The 15,263-nt window shown below is 42.1% G+C and overlaps 1 protein-coding gene across 6 annotated transcripts in view; it reads right to left on the reverse strand.

Moving 5' to 3' along the window:
- Positions 1-15,263, reverse strand: part of SMOC1 (SPARC related modular calcium binding 1) — a 522,950-nt gene that overhangs the window by 120,583 nt on the left and 387,104 nt on the right. For all 6 annotated transcript variants that reach the window (XM_029598790.1, XM_029598788.1, XM_029598789.1 and 3 more), the window contains exon 7: positions 10,018-10,098. In XM_029598790.1, the coding sequence (XP_029454650.1) occupies positions 10,018-10,098 (81 nt within the window). The remainder of the gene's footprint in view (positions 1-10,017; positions 10,099-15,263) is intronic.

Below are 15,263 nucleotides of genomic sequence, written 5' to 3' on the forward strand. Positions count from 1 at the left end.
TCTTAAATGGGATATGAAAGGGGAATTTAAAGAAACTGTAAAAAAAAAATAAAAAAAAATTCTCTTGAGTTTATTTGCAGTTTTCATTGGTTCTTAGCTGTATTGCCCCTGAAGCTTAGGGCCTGATTTTAAAAAGCATTTAAACACTTAAAATTGGGTTTTACAAGTGTAAATGCACTTTACCCGTGTATGTGGGCTTTTGAAAATTTCTACAATATATACCCTTGAATTGTCCATAAGATGTATCCATGTAAGTGAACTTTACACGAGTAAATGTGTTTTTAAAATTTACACATGTAACTCCTTTTAAAACTCACCTGTATGAATTTAAAGGCTATTAATGAGTCCTATCAGATGCCAAAGTCTAATAGTGTGACCTTCATGGGAATGGCACAAATCCACAGGACGTGTTTTGGAAATAAATAACATTTTTAGAAGGGCAGAGACTGTTTTCAGCTGCAGACCCTTAACTGATGACTCATTCTTTCTTTCAATAATGTCATGTGTTAAAATATAGAGGTTGTACAGTATTTATTCACTCCTGCTGCTCTTGCAGTTATATTTTAAACTTCCCTGTTGGCCCCATTTTTTTCCCATCTTACAGAGGCTCATTGTATTACTGTGTTTTGTTTTGTTTTTTAAATTTAGCAGAGTTGCGTACCTGTAACAGGTGTTTTCTGAGGAAAGCAGGATATCATTCCTCGCACATTAGATGGAGCCCAGCACAGAAATTTGATTTCAAAATTTTAGAAATTTTAAGCATACCCTAATGGGCAAGTGCAGCATGCCATTTGCCATGTGTCGGCCCCTTCATGTATTTATTTATTTTAAATACTTTTATTCCGCTACCTCCATTAAATGTTTGGCGCGGATTACAAAGTAACAATCATAAAATAGATAAAACCAAACATACATAAACAACATAAGACATAACCAAACAGATATTAAATTTTATAGCAATTATTAAAAGAAAACAGCACGACTCAACCAAAAGCAGCTTCATAAAATACTGCCTTCAATGCCTTTCTAAAAATGTTAATATCCTGTAACTGTTTCACTTCCAATGGGGGTTTATTCCACTCATTACGAGCAACAACGGCAAAAACATGCCCTCTAGTTCTGACCAACTTAAACTTCCTAACTAGCAGAACATCTAACAATTGTGAATTCATGGATCTCAAAGAGCGTGCCGGGATATAAGATCTTATAAGATCTCGTAATACACAAGGGGAAAGATTATGAATGAGTTTATAATCAATAGTTAACAACCTAAATTTACTTCTCCACTTTATTGGAAGCCAGTGTAATTCTCTTAAACCAGGGATATATGCTTTGTTTTGAGATCACTGTTCACGCAGCCGAATTTTGTCATAGCTGCAACACACGCAAAAACCTATCCAGGAGCCCAATGTATAGAGTACTACAGTGAACCAAATGGCTAAGTACCACAGCTTGTAACACTGTTCTAAAAAAAAAAAACTGGAGGTAAAAACACTCTCAATGGACAAAGCATCTTAAGTTTATAAAATATTGTCTTTATGACATGGCAAATTCGCCGCTTCATAGACAATTGGGAATCCAAAAAAAAACTCCCAAACCTCTAGGGGCAGATTTTATAAATCTGCACACACGCGTACTTTTGTTCGCGCACCAGGCGCGAACAAGAGTACGCGCGATTTCAATAGATACGCGCCTAGCCGTGCTTATCCATTAAAATCCAGGGTCAGCGTGCGCAAGGCTGCCCAAAATCGGCAGCCTCGGAGCGGCCTCGGAGGGAACTTTCCTTCGCCCTCCCCCCACCTTCTCCTCCCTTCCCCTACCTAACCCACCCCACTGGCCCTATCTAAACCTCCCCCCTACCTCTATCACGAAAGTTACGCCTGCTCGAAGCAGGTGTAACTTTGCGCGTGCCGGGCCGGCTGCCGCGCTCCATGTTCCGGTCCGGGGGCTGGTCCAGGGGCCGCTGTCATGCCCCCGGAACGCCCCCGGGCCGGAACCACACTCCCGGCACGCCCCCAAAACACTGTGTCACTCCCAGCACGCCCCCCGACACGCCCCTCCATGCAAGCCCCGGGACTTACGCGCATCCCGGGCGCGCACAGGGGGGGTTTGGGGTAGGTTTTCGAGGGGTACGCGCGTATCCCTTTTAAAATCTACCCCTTAATCTCCAATTGCACTGGCACTGAGAGATCATTAGATAGCCACACTTGATTCGTCATCTTTAAATCACCATCCTTTCCTACCCATAAGATCTTAGTTTTACTCATTTTTACAAATAAGCAATGGGTAGCCAGCCAAACCTGCAACCTTTTAATGATCTCTTGTAATCTATCTTCAGGAATTTCACCCTTAGAGTTGCATGGCAAAAAAAATTGAATGTCATCTGTCTAAATAAAATATTTGACATTCAAAGACTGGAAAACTACTTCTATAGGCACCAGTTAAAGATTAAAAAGTATCAATGATAAAGCTGAACCTTGCGGCATGCCCCACTTGATTTCATACCAATCAGAGTGTTGTGTCCCAATTTGAATCCTTTGGTCCCTTTCAGCCAAGTAAGATCGAAACCAATTTAAGACATTACCTCCCATACCCATCAAATGTAGGGTGTTCAAAAGAATATCATGATGGAGGGTGTCAAATGCTGCGGACAAATCTAACTGGACCAGAATGCCCAATCTACCTTGATCAAGACAACCCAGTATTCCATGACAGTAAGCAATACATATTCAGTCGAGTGATTCTTACAAAACTCAAACTGATATTCATCCAACAGCTGCTGATCACAAATATATTCATCAAGTTGATCTAAGACAACTTTTTCAAGAATTTTTGCAACAGTTGGACAGCTGAACTTGGAGAAACCAGCTCCAAGAGGAGGCTGGCAGGTTTTCTGGGGCGTGACATTGTGCTGCTGTTCCTGTAAAACGCCTGTTATAGATATGCAATTCTGCTTCCTTTGAGGATAAGCAGGTTGGCATTCCTCATACCTGTAGCTACAGACTGCCCCAAATAAAAATGAAAACTTGAAACAGTGCCAAATGGGCAAAAATAGTTGTATTTATTTTTTAAAAGTTTTACCGGATCCCGTCAAACTCCACTCCCACTCTTTTCCTTCTTCCTGTTAGAATACAGCTGCCTTCCCAGAATCCCCGGATTCGGATGCTCTCTGTGCAACAGGGAACCACCAGTGAGTGCCCTGACTTAGAAATATTAGAGAAAGTGTTGACAATTTAGTTGCAGCCGAACCTGGTACAACATGACAATGAAACTGTCCCGGCTCAGTTCCCTTTGCCTATCGATGACTTGACTACCCCCAGCAAGTATTGAGTAACATTATTCTTGGCAGAATGTCTTTGCTTACATTGCCACTTTGTGTGGCCCTTTGATACAAAATTGTCACATTTGTGCATAATTGAGTAACACATCCTCCACATGCAATTTGCTTGAACTGGTCTCACCACCTATTCCTTACACAGTTCCTCATTTTCCATAACTACCCATGTTAATTTGATGGTTATATGATTGAATGGAGCCTTCTTTCAATGGCGTTACGCCGATATGATATTATATGTAACTCGTCCTTCCCAATGCAGCCCTAGCGGAACACGGTTCCGTGTCGGGGGACAAACGTATCAATAAATATTTGACACCCTGGATCTACTGAATCTTTGCTGTTTAATTGCTTGTTTTGGGTTTTCTTTCATGACCATTGGTACCCATCTTGCAACACAACTGCTGGAATGATTATTTTATAGTGTGTTTGCTCGTCATTCCACACTCTGTATTAGGCCTATTATAACACATGACATGCTTGACATGAGCTTGGCCCTCAGAAAGCCATGAGTAAACTGAATTATAGTTACAATATAGTAAACTTCCCATACAACACTAACAGCAATCACTCAAACAGTAACAACGCCATCTATGAAAGGCAACACTGCAAATAGTACATCAGATCCTAAAACACCAACACACCTCATATTAGGAAAAAAGAATAACCTAGGCTGCTATAGATCCCTATACAGAAACTACATGCTAGCAAGAATACCTCATCTCAGTGAACACCAATACACCTTCTATTAGGAAACTAGAACAAGCTAGGCTGCTGTAGATCCCTTCACAGAAATTGCATGCCAGCAATATACCACGCCTCAGTCACTTACGCAGAACAAAGTTTGACTATCACCAAATGCAGAATAAAGTGACCATAAAGCATAAACAGAAATGTGCAAACACTGAACTGGAAACCGCAACAAGCCAGACTTTGCATTGCAACAATGGAAAACAGAATCATCATATCTCAGAAAACATAAAACAATAAAGTCAAAAAATATAAAACATTAATCAAAATAGTAAAACCAATCTAAAAAAAATAAAGATTTCAAAACATCTGATGAACAGAACATCATCCAATAATTAAAAACAGTTGGTAATCATTAGAAATATAAAAATAACTTATAGGCTTCAGAAATAAACTATTGTAAGGAATTAACTGAAGAATTTCTGAGTGGAGTCCTCCTGAAAACTCTGAATTCAGATAATATTAAATTCCTCAATACTAAAATAACCAGTCAGGAAGCTGAATGGGCAATTTAATCTCTAAGACTGGGGAAAAGTGCTAGTGATAATGACTTTTGTCTAGCTTTCTACAGAATGTACTCAAGCATTTGTCTACTAAGTTGACTGGTGTTGGCCACTCCTGTAATGAAAGCTGAAAGAAGTTTATCAACTGAGTGGCTCAGATGGGATATGAGGTCTGGTGATGGAGTTATGGACTTCTTTGGAATAGAAACATTCAGGTTAGTAAGGCTTTATGTAATTCTAGGTAAAAGGCAAACCTCAAACTTCTCTGCAATCTAACAGAATTACAGTAAATGAGGATCAATTGAGGAAAGTTAGCCTCAGATGACCAGGGGAAAGTATTAACATTTGTTGGGCTCTTGGCAGTGATACTGCAATAAGAGGAACAATTTAGAATGAACCCAAATTCTTTTTTTTGCCTGTAATAGAATGTTCCATAAACATGGCATGGTAAGTAAAAAAAAAATGGACTTTCAAATGGAGATAAACCTGAAAAAATGAAAATAATGAAATAAAAATGTATGAATACTTATGATTTTTGTAGGTTTCACTGTACCAAACAGAATGAGGTCCATATTCAAAATCCATTTAGATGGATAATATAATAGTTAACCGGGTAACATTAGACGTGCTCAGAGGCAGGTCTAACGTTACCTGGCCGGATAACACACTACTTAACAGGATATCTTGAAAAACTATATCCAGCTAAGTAGCGCTGTTCTCACCTAAGAAGATGCATTATCAGTAGCCCATTCCCCTTTCTCCTCCACCAAAGCTAAGTCTAAGGCCCTGTAGCATGTTATCCAGTCACACATGGCCAGATAACTTAAAAACATAAAAGGCTATAATCAAATATAGTTGTTTATGTTAAAAATATTATCCGGCTACATGTATAAGCAAGTATATTCAGCGGGACATTTATCCCACTGAATATATGGGTCAAGTTATCCGGCTAACTTTAGCTGGATAACTTGTCCACTAATCGCCCTACTACTGAATATGAACCTCAATACAGAAAAAATTCAAAGATTCAGTGCTGCAAACTTAGAAGAGCAATGAGCTCTTACTGATTCACAAACCCTCCCTATCCAGGACTCTCACCTATTCTCTCAGAGAAGAGGTGAGGGAAATGAACAAACTGTATCAGGTAGATGAGGCCATCATAACAGATGAGTATGGAGGTGCCCAGCTCGGGTGCCAGGATGGGGGAGGGGATGATACATCAGCATGAGACTGTCACCACAGTGATGGAAGTAAGCAAGCTCCAGCACAACCACATCACTCACCCGGGGTCAGCTGCGAAATCAGAAAGGAGCCACTCCCCCTTGCCCTCACCCCCCCCCCCCCCCCACCCACTAATAGTGACACTAGAAGGAGAAAACCTCCTCTCTGACTACCCAGGCCACTGTTTATTCTAGTAATGATCCTGCTGATAGAAATATAAATAGCAGTACAATGTAATGCATTTAAAACGCTGGTCCTGCTAAATTTTTCATCTTTCATTTTAATAATTAACCCTGAGGAGGAAATTGTACCTCCTGTTTCTGGACAAGTTAGGTTCTTTAGGATGCAAATAAAATGACTGAAGAATTGGTGATGACAGATGACCCTGCCAAAGGTAAGCAAAGATTGTTTCACTGATTAATTACTTAATGACTCCACCAACATGTAATGTTTTATCTCATTCATCTGTCTAGTGATGACCTTACTCCTCCCTCAATATTGTTGTACCTTATTTATCTGCTGAAGGGCTTTTCTACTAATGAGGCAAAAATAGAACACTTAAAAGAATAACAGAGTCTAATTAAACCAACAAAAGGGGGCCATTTTCGATATACCACCTAGATGTAAAGTGCAGGCACACTTTTAACAGGCGTATTTTGTACCCAAGTTCAAAGGGGAATTACTCAGATAGTTTCTCTTTAAAATGAACTTGCCTAAAGAAGATTTGTACGTAGGACATATCTGCTGCTGCCCCTACACGCTATTAGTACAGGAGCAGTGCTGCCGCCACACCCCCCACCAGACTACTATCCCCACAGACTTGTGATTTCCTCCTCCAACTCATTTAGTTCCCATCCTCTCTAGCCTGGCTCTCTCTTTTTTTTTTTTTTCCCCCCTCCTCGCTGCCCCATCAACCTCAAAACTATAGCTCTGGTACAAACGCTGCTCTTCTGACAAGGCAGTGTGCGCAATGCATGGGGATAAAGGAAGCCCGTAGTCCAGCACTCACGGGGGCTGCCATGTCCCCGCCCCTTCTGGGCTTACGTATGGGAGATGGAACCTGTGAGTGCCAGACCGCAGGCTCACTCGGTCCCCATGCACGGGGCACAGCTCCTTGTATTGGAGCTGCAGCTTTGAGGCTGATGGGGAAGGGAAAGAATGGGAAGCCTAGGTGAACGGAAGGGATGGGATTGCAATCAGATTGGAGGGCAGCGGCAGTTATGGCGGGCAGAGAGAAAGTGGAAGATAGGATTGGAGGGAGGCAGGGTGCAGAAACTTTGCCGCCTCCAGAATTTTACTGCCCCAGGCAGAGACCTAGTGTGCCTGTGCATAATAGCATGTGAACATTTGAAAATGAGGTGCATGTGCACCATTTTCTTCCCCCAACCTAACACCTGGACCACCACCACCCTCTCTTTACAACTCGGTTAAACATAGTGCTCTGTGGAAGCCTGTGTGTATTTTAGGCTGGGCAGAGAGAGGCAGACAGACCAACTTACCTGGGTAAATCACAGTTTGCTTGGGTAAACGGCCTTGAAATCTGACCTCTGAGCATGATGCTGCTATCATTGTCCTTGTCCTTTAACACTCCATCAGCTGATACACTTGTGTGCGTTTCATGGTCCTGAACGTGCTTCACAAACCTATTTGTCTAGTGGAGAACTGAAAGGCTATACTTCTGCACTGCTAACCTTTCACTGCACATGTGCGCAGATCCCATCTGCTAAAGTTATGGAGAACATATGTGGTCTCTGGGATTGTTGGGGGCTGGTGCAGGAAGTAAATGACAGTTTGATGATGTTCGTAAGCTTCAGCAGCCAAGACTAGCAAAGCAATTCTTTAGATCATCAAACAAAGCAAACAAAGCACAGAGAAGTCTTTTGCGAAGGGTGGGGGGAGGGATAGAGAAAGGAGGTATGTTAACGGAAAGATGAACTTACCTTCAACTTTCCCACAAACCCAGCTGCTCCTTCGGTTCAAGTGGATTAATGGGATTTCAATTGCTCTTCAGTGATTTAGATTTTATTGATAAATAGTTTAAAAAATTATGTGAAAAAAATAGGATCTAGAAAGGAGGAAAAGTCTCAACACTCAACACAATATGTTGCCAGGCTACAACAAATTTCCAGATAGAATAAAAGCAAATGCCAGGTGTATTACTGCAGGGCATAGAAGATTATATTTAAAGCTTAACATTATTTTTTAAAAGCCAAGATACGGGCGAAGCAACAGATGCTCAGCTAAGACTTCTTAGATGAAGAGAGCTGCAACAGATGGGGGAACGTCTACAGCAAGTAGCATGCTTCTTGAATGAAAAATGATTTTTTTGCTTTATCTGATTGTACATCTTTACACCAACTAGTTCCAATGCAAATACAATTCTCCTATCTTATATGCTAGCAAAGAAAGAAGGGGAAGAAGCACAGGACACAAGATTTTTGTGGTTTCTATAGTGAGTAGTCACTTCACACGCATACGCCTCCATTTCTAACAGTTTCTTCATATTAAGGAAATCTCACATCTCTTTTACAGTCACTAGGACTTCTTCTGCAGCTTTTCCTGGGATTCCTGGTACCATGCCTACAAAATGGCATTTCCTCTTATTGACTGACTGAGCATGTGGGACAATAAGGTGGCAGCAGACTCTACAAATTGAGCAGGTTAAGAGAAGCTCTTAATTCTCTGGGAGTTTACTACTCTGGGAAATATGCATTGCACAGTTACTCAGAATTTGTGCAGAATTCCCGTCCTGTGCAGAATTCTGCATTTGCCCCACAGAATTAGGCACAAGGACCAGGAAGCAGCAGCAGCAACAGCAGTGGAGGTCTGTACAGGCTGGAAGAGAAGAAGGAATAGCATCAGTGTCACCTGGACGTGAGAAAGGAGAAGTGTCTGGTTGGCCTACGTGGACCGGAAGAGAATTGGGAGAATTTTTATTGGCCCATGCAGGGCAGAAGAGGTGAGCATGCAGCATTGGTACTGGCCTGCCTGGCCCTAACAAAAAAAGAGAGCAGAGGGGTTCAATAGAGAGAGAATGAACATGGTAGACAGTGAGCTTGAGGAAAGGTAGCAGAGATCTGGGGGTCTTTCTAAAGCGGGGCAGGAGACAGAGAGAAAGATAGGACTCTTGCTGGGATAAGGGGAGAGAATTGGGGGGGGGAGCAGAGAGAGAGAGAACTGGGAAGGGTTCAAGCCTTATGAAGGGTTCCCTGGAAGGCAGGAGAAGATATAGAGAATGATGGCATTGAGCCTGGTGGGACAGTGAGAGAGATGGAGGGAGAAAGCGACGGAAGGGGGTTAAACCTGGGGGAAGGCGTTAATGAGTGAACTGAGGGACTGATGCAAGAAGGAGAAGAGATCTAGCATGGGGAAGGAGTTCAAGCTATAAGGAGGCAAGAGGTGGGGAGTGTTGTTAAGCCTGAGGGAAAAGCACTCTGAAACGGCCAGGACTTATGATAGGAAGATTCTGCACATGAAATTGTAAAATTCTGCATGTGAATAATAATTTTTTTATATTGCATGATAAATTATAATTGAAAGTGATTTTATTGTGTTATCTAAACAAAGTCTGCAGAATTTTAAAATATGGTGCCCAGAATTTTTAGTTATTTTGCACAGAATTTTTAATTCTTTTGCGCAGAATTCCCCCAGGAGTAGGCAGCTGCTGGAACCAATGGCATGTTCTGTTTATATTATATCTCAACATGACAAAAAAATATAAAGTTAAAGCTGAACATAAGTGCACAGCTGACAATAGTTTCTTCTTTCACATTTGTTCCTAGACTAAACCATGGGTCCTTGAGTGCCATAAGCTGGTCGGGTTTTCAGGATATCCACAATGAATATGCATGAGATTAATTTGCATTGAATGGAAGTAGCGCATGCAACCTCGTCTCATAAATATTCAGTGTGGATAACTTGAAAACCCGACTGGCTTGTGGCACTCGAGGACCGGAGCTGCCCACCCCAAACTAAAGATATATTTATTCATCACTACATAACTATTGCACTTTTAGGAGAGGGATAGAGTTTGAAAGTGCAGTTGCATATGTATTTTTAAAAAATTCTAATTTTACCATCATAGGAAGGAAATGTGTATAATACACATTATTTACAGAATGAAGTAAGACGCTGTTTTTAAATAATACAATATCCTTGAGGCTTCATGTTTTCATGTGATCCACAAAAAATAAATAAATAAAAATGTACCTGAATTTCTCATACTGGAGTTGTTCAATTTAGAGTCTTTGATAACTAAGTGCTTGATCCAAAGTGTAGGGGCTGTAATTTCTGAAAGACAGATATATATACACAGTATTACAAAGAATAAGGAATATCCCATGTGTATAAAATGGGACCTTAACTAAAAGCCTTACATATACATATATTAGTTTAACACTTAGATTGTGAGCCATCTGGAGACAGGGAAATACCCACAGTACCTGAATGTTATTCCCTCTGAAGTGCTGAAAAGCGGAATATAAGTTAAATAAATAAATACATTTCCCACTAACTTCGTAATGAAAAGGCCCATATAGTATAATGAAGGGCCATATTGTTCCTGCAAAAAAACCTGTAGTCTCTGTATGTTGTGGTACCTTTTACTGGCCTAGCTAAAAAGATGTTGTACTACATGCATTGTTGTAATACAACATAATTTTTTTGGTTTAATAAAAGGTGTCACGATCTACAAAAATTGCAGTTAGATACTATGTTTTCATTACTGCAACTACTTTCTATCTAGGGTGAATTTGTGTGCTGCAGTGGTAGTGAAGTGGGATTTACAGGAAAGCTCGCGTCACCTCATATTTCTGTATCTTGTTTTACTTGGTGGGGGTGAGGGGGAAGTTTTACCACTGTTTTCCCCTTTTTCTTCCCTACACACATCTGGTCAAGGTCTGGAAAGCAGACCGTTAACTGTTAAGTCAATCCTCCTTTTTTCTTTCCTAACAGGCTGATATTAAAAACAAAAAAAAAAGGCAAGCTCCTAAATTTAGGCACCAAAGTTAAGTACCTAAACCTATTTACTTTTTTCCCATTCTGTGACTATGGGAAAAATGCTTAGTAAATTAGGTTTTCAGCTGAAATTCACATATATTTAGGCTTCTAAATCTTAGGATCCTAAATTTAGGCCTGCGATTCATTTACTTAGATTTAGGTCCCTATGTGCCTAATGCTGAAATCAGTCTTAAGCATCTGTGTTTCCCCGCCCTAATTCTGCCCGTTCAACAACCTATATTTTAGTCTCCTAAATTTAAGGGCCTACTGAAACTAGAAGCCTAATTTTAGGAACTCAACTCTAGTATAATTTTCAAAAGGGTCAATCTAGGAGCTTAAGCTCTTTGAAAATCAGCCTCTAAATGTAGCATGTCAACAGTATGACTAAACTGCTAGTCCCAACAGAATAAGACCTCATCTCAGAGTTCCAGCATAGCCAGGGTATTGGGTGGATCCACAATCCAGCTTTTCAACCATTTGTAAAGTATTTATACTCACTTAACAAAATAAGACTTCAAGCAGAAAGGTGAACAAACAGAAGGGCCAGGTTTCTTTTTGCCCACACTTGTTCTGTATGAGATCATGGCTCAGAGTTTATGGCACAAAACACATGCCATGTAAAACAAAACAATTAAAATAAATGAAAATAAACAACTCCACAGGAAACCTAATGAAACAATGTGAACCAAATGGAAGAGCTTTTAATTACAGGTGCTATTTAACATTAATTATAGGCGATTACTCTTGCTATAAAAAAATAAGACCTTTCAGTATATTTGTGTTACCTACTCTATACCTAACAGGTCATGTTTGTTAAGCGTAAGCACTATTTACCCACTCAGTTACTACATGAAGTATCCTTTCCTGTTCATGACATCATCTGCCATAACCATCAACCCATTCTCTATGTAGCAGCTGAAAGCGAGCAAAATAAAATCTTAATGAGTAGAAAAAATGGAAGAAAGGGAGGAAGAAAGAAAGAAAAAGAAGCATGATGGATACATCTCCTAATGCATTAGCCTTCAAAAGAAGGGCAGAGGAGAGCAAAGGTGAAATACAGTAGGGCAGGGAGGAAGGTCAAGAGTCTGTATCTGTGCTAGGAGATCAAAACTTGCAAAGCAAGGAAAAATCTCCTTTTCCCTTCATCCAGCCCCTCTCATCGAACACCTGTCTTCAGCGAAAAAAGACACAGGCTGTGCATTATAATTATAGGGTCAAGAAGTAGTGATGAAATCAACTGTCAATATAATGCAAGAAAAAGAAATACAAAGGAGGGGAAAGCTCTTTAATTGCACAACTACCAGGATTCCTCAAACTATCAACTTATTGCCTGCTGCTCTGTATTTTAGTCTCATTTTCCAGTCTCCTAGTATATTTCATATTCTATATGTTTGCACTTTTCAGAGTTTATTCTTCAGCTGTTCCCATGGCATTCATCCTTTTACAAAGATCAGTTTCATGCCAAAATGTGATTCTGACAATCAGCATCATAGCAGAATCATGATTTATTTTCAAAGAGCTTTCATAAACTTCAAACACTGACATCAGGAACTAACTAAAACTCAGAACAATAAGAAAGAGCTAAAATATTTTGTTTATTTTACTGGACAAGTGAATAATCTATAAAAATCCAAACCAAACAAAAAAAAGTTAGTTCACTGAAGAAGTACCTGTTGGCAAAGTTCGTGAACATAACTGATTTTATTGAAACAGTTAAACTGTGGAATTTGTTATGGAGGATGTGGTCAAGGCTAGTAACTAGAGATGTGAATCGTGTCCTCGATCGTCTTAACGATCGATTTCGGCTGGGAGGGGGAGGGAATCGTATTGTTGCCGTTTGGGTGTGTAAACTATCGTGAAAAATTGTTAAAATCGTGAGCCGGCACACTAAACCCCCCTAAAACCCACCCCGACCCTTTAAATTAAATCCCCCACCCTCCCGAACCCCCCCCCCCCAATGCTTTAAATTACCTGGGGATCCGGCGGTGGTCCAGAACGGCGGCGGTCCGGAACGGCCCCCTCAATAGAACCGTGTTGTCTTCAGCCGGCGCCATTTTTCAAAATGGCCGCCGCAAAATGGCGGCGGCCTTAGACAAAAACGATTCAACGCAGGAGGTCGTTCCGGACCCCCGCTGGACTTTTGGCAAGTCTTGTGGGGGTCAGGAGGCCCCCCCAAGCTGGCCAAAATTTTCCTGGGAGTCCAGCGGGGTTCCGGGAGCGATTTCTTGCCGCGAATCGTTTTCGTACGGAAAATGGCGCCGGCAGGAGATCGACTGCAGGAGGTCGTTCAGCGGCGGCGGCCATTTTGAAAAATGGCGCCGGCTGAAGACAACACAGTTCTATTGAGGGGGCCGTTCCGGACCGCCGCCGTTCTGGACCACCGCCGGATCCCCAGGTAATTTAAAGCATTGGGGGGGGGGGTTCGGGAGGGTGGGGGATTTAATTTAAAGGGTCGGGGGTGGGTTTTAGGGGGTTTTAGTGTGCCGGTTTTCCTGCCCTCCCCCTTCCGCCGATTTACGATTTTTTAACAATAAATCGGGGGAATTGGTATTGTATCGTGGCCCTAACGATTTTTTGACGATTTAAAATATATCGGACGATATTTTAAATCGTCAAAAAACGATTCACATCCCTACTAGTAACACAGCTGAGTTTAAATAAGGCTTGGACATGTTTCTGGAGCACACATCCATTAACTATCAGCCAGGAAAAGCTGGGGGAACACAGCCTCTTACTGCCAAGAGCTGTGAGTGAATAGTGAATGGATTTCACCATAGGATCTGTCATGTTTCTTTCAAGTCACCCAGATTGGCTATTATCAGAAACAGGATGCTGAGCTCACTGGATCTTTGGTCTGACCCAGTATGGCATTTCTTAAACCAATGTATAGGGGGCATGTATGTAAATGGCACAAAAATGGATCTCATCTAATTTTAGCCATGAGTTTAGCATGTATAACTTCAGACTTGTAGAATCTGTTATCTACTAGGGATGTGCAGAGGGACGCCATATGTTGCATTCGGGATTCGGATTAGTCGGGGAGCAGATATGTTGCATTCGACCATATGGCGCCCCGATGTGTTAATAACGGTGATTTCTATTCGTGTCCCAGCTAAAATTAAAATTAACTAAAACCCCCACCCTCCTGACCCCCCCCCAAGACTTACCAAAACTCCCTGGTGGTCCAGCGGGGGGTCCGGGAGCCATCCCTCTGCACTCACACCCTCGGTGTTGGTTTCAAAATGGCGCCGATAGCCTTTGACCTACTATGTCACAGGGGCTACCGGTGCCATTGGTCAGCCCCTGTCACATGGCCATCGGCGTCATATTGTGCTCCTACCATGTGACAGGGGCTGACCAATGGCACCGGTAGCCCCTGTGACATAGTATGGGCAAAGGCTATCGGCGCCATTTTTATTACTGGCAGCCGATCGCCTTTGCCCTCACTATGTCACAGGGGCCGACCGTCGGTCCCTGTGACATAGTGAGGGCAAAGGCGATCGGCTTTGCCCATACTATGTCACAGGGGCTACCGGTGCCATTGGTCAGCCCCTGTCACATGGTAGGAGCACAAGATGGCGCCGATGGCCATGTGACAGGGGCTGACCAATGGCACCAGTAGCTCCTGTGACATAGTAGGTCAAAGGCTATCGGCGCCATGATGATACCGGCACCGAGGGTGTGAGAGTACAGGGGATGGCTCCCGGACCCCCCGCTGGACCACCAGGGAGTTTTGGTAAGTCTTGGGGGGGTCAGGAGGGTGGGGGGGGGGGTTTGTTTAAATTGATTTATGTAGGCAGCCGAATAATTCGGCAAAGATTTGTGTATTCGTGGGGAAATCGCGATACGTTTCGCTTCCCCACGAATACAACGAATATGGCAACATCCGCTGCGGATTGCCAATATGTAGGGACCGAATGCACACCCCTATTATTTACACCTTGATATAAGAAATATGAATCAAAAATTGTAAAATATGGAAGACTTATTTGTTTGTTTAATTAGAACAAATAGATTTTGTTGTACTTCCACGGCCATGAGAGACTAACTGGTAGCCAGGGGCAGCTCAATATAAACTGCACGAGGCAAGGAAAGAGATGGCACTCCCCAAGGCACGGTGCAGGTCAAATCACTGAGAAGGAAAAGGTGGTGGCGAAACCCATTGGAGTCTAGCCCTTTTGGCAATTTGAAATGCTGGACCAGATGGGAAGCAGGGTCAGGTTTCCCAAAGGAATGGCAGATAGCGTGCTAATGATATTTCTATAAAGCTGGCAAACTGACACACTCCCAGGGACCCTATCACCTGCTTTACACCCGTCCCTAGCATTTGTCCCCTGGGGAAGTGGGCAATGGGTGAATTGTGCAGGTCTACATGTGACACTCTCTCTCCAGGCCAGTGCAAGGCGATATTTACAGCCTTACCCCTAAGCTCTCCCCAACCCTCCCCACAATAATTA

The sequence above is a fragment of the Rhinatrema bivittatum genome, chromosome 4, assembly GCF_901001135.1.
Source record: "Rhinatrema bivittatum chromosome 4, aRhiBiv1.1, whole genome shotgun sequence".
In the NCBI taxonomy this organism is placed as follows: Eukaryota; Metazoa; Chordata; class Amphibia; order Gymnophiona; family Rhinatrematidae; genus Rhinatrema; species Rhinatrema bivittatum.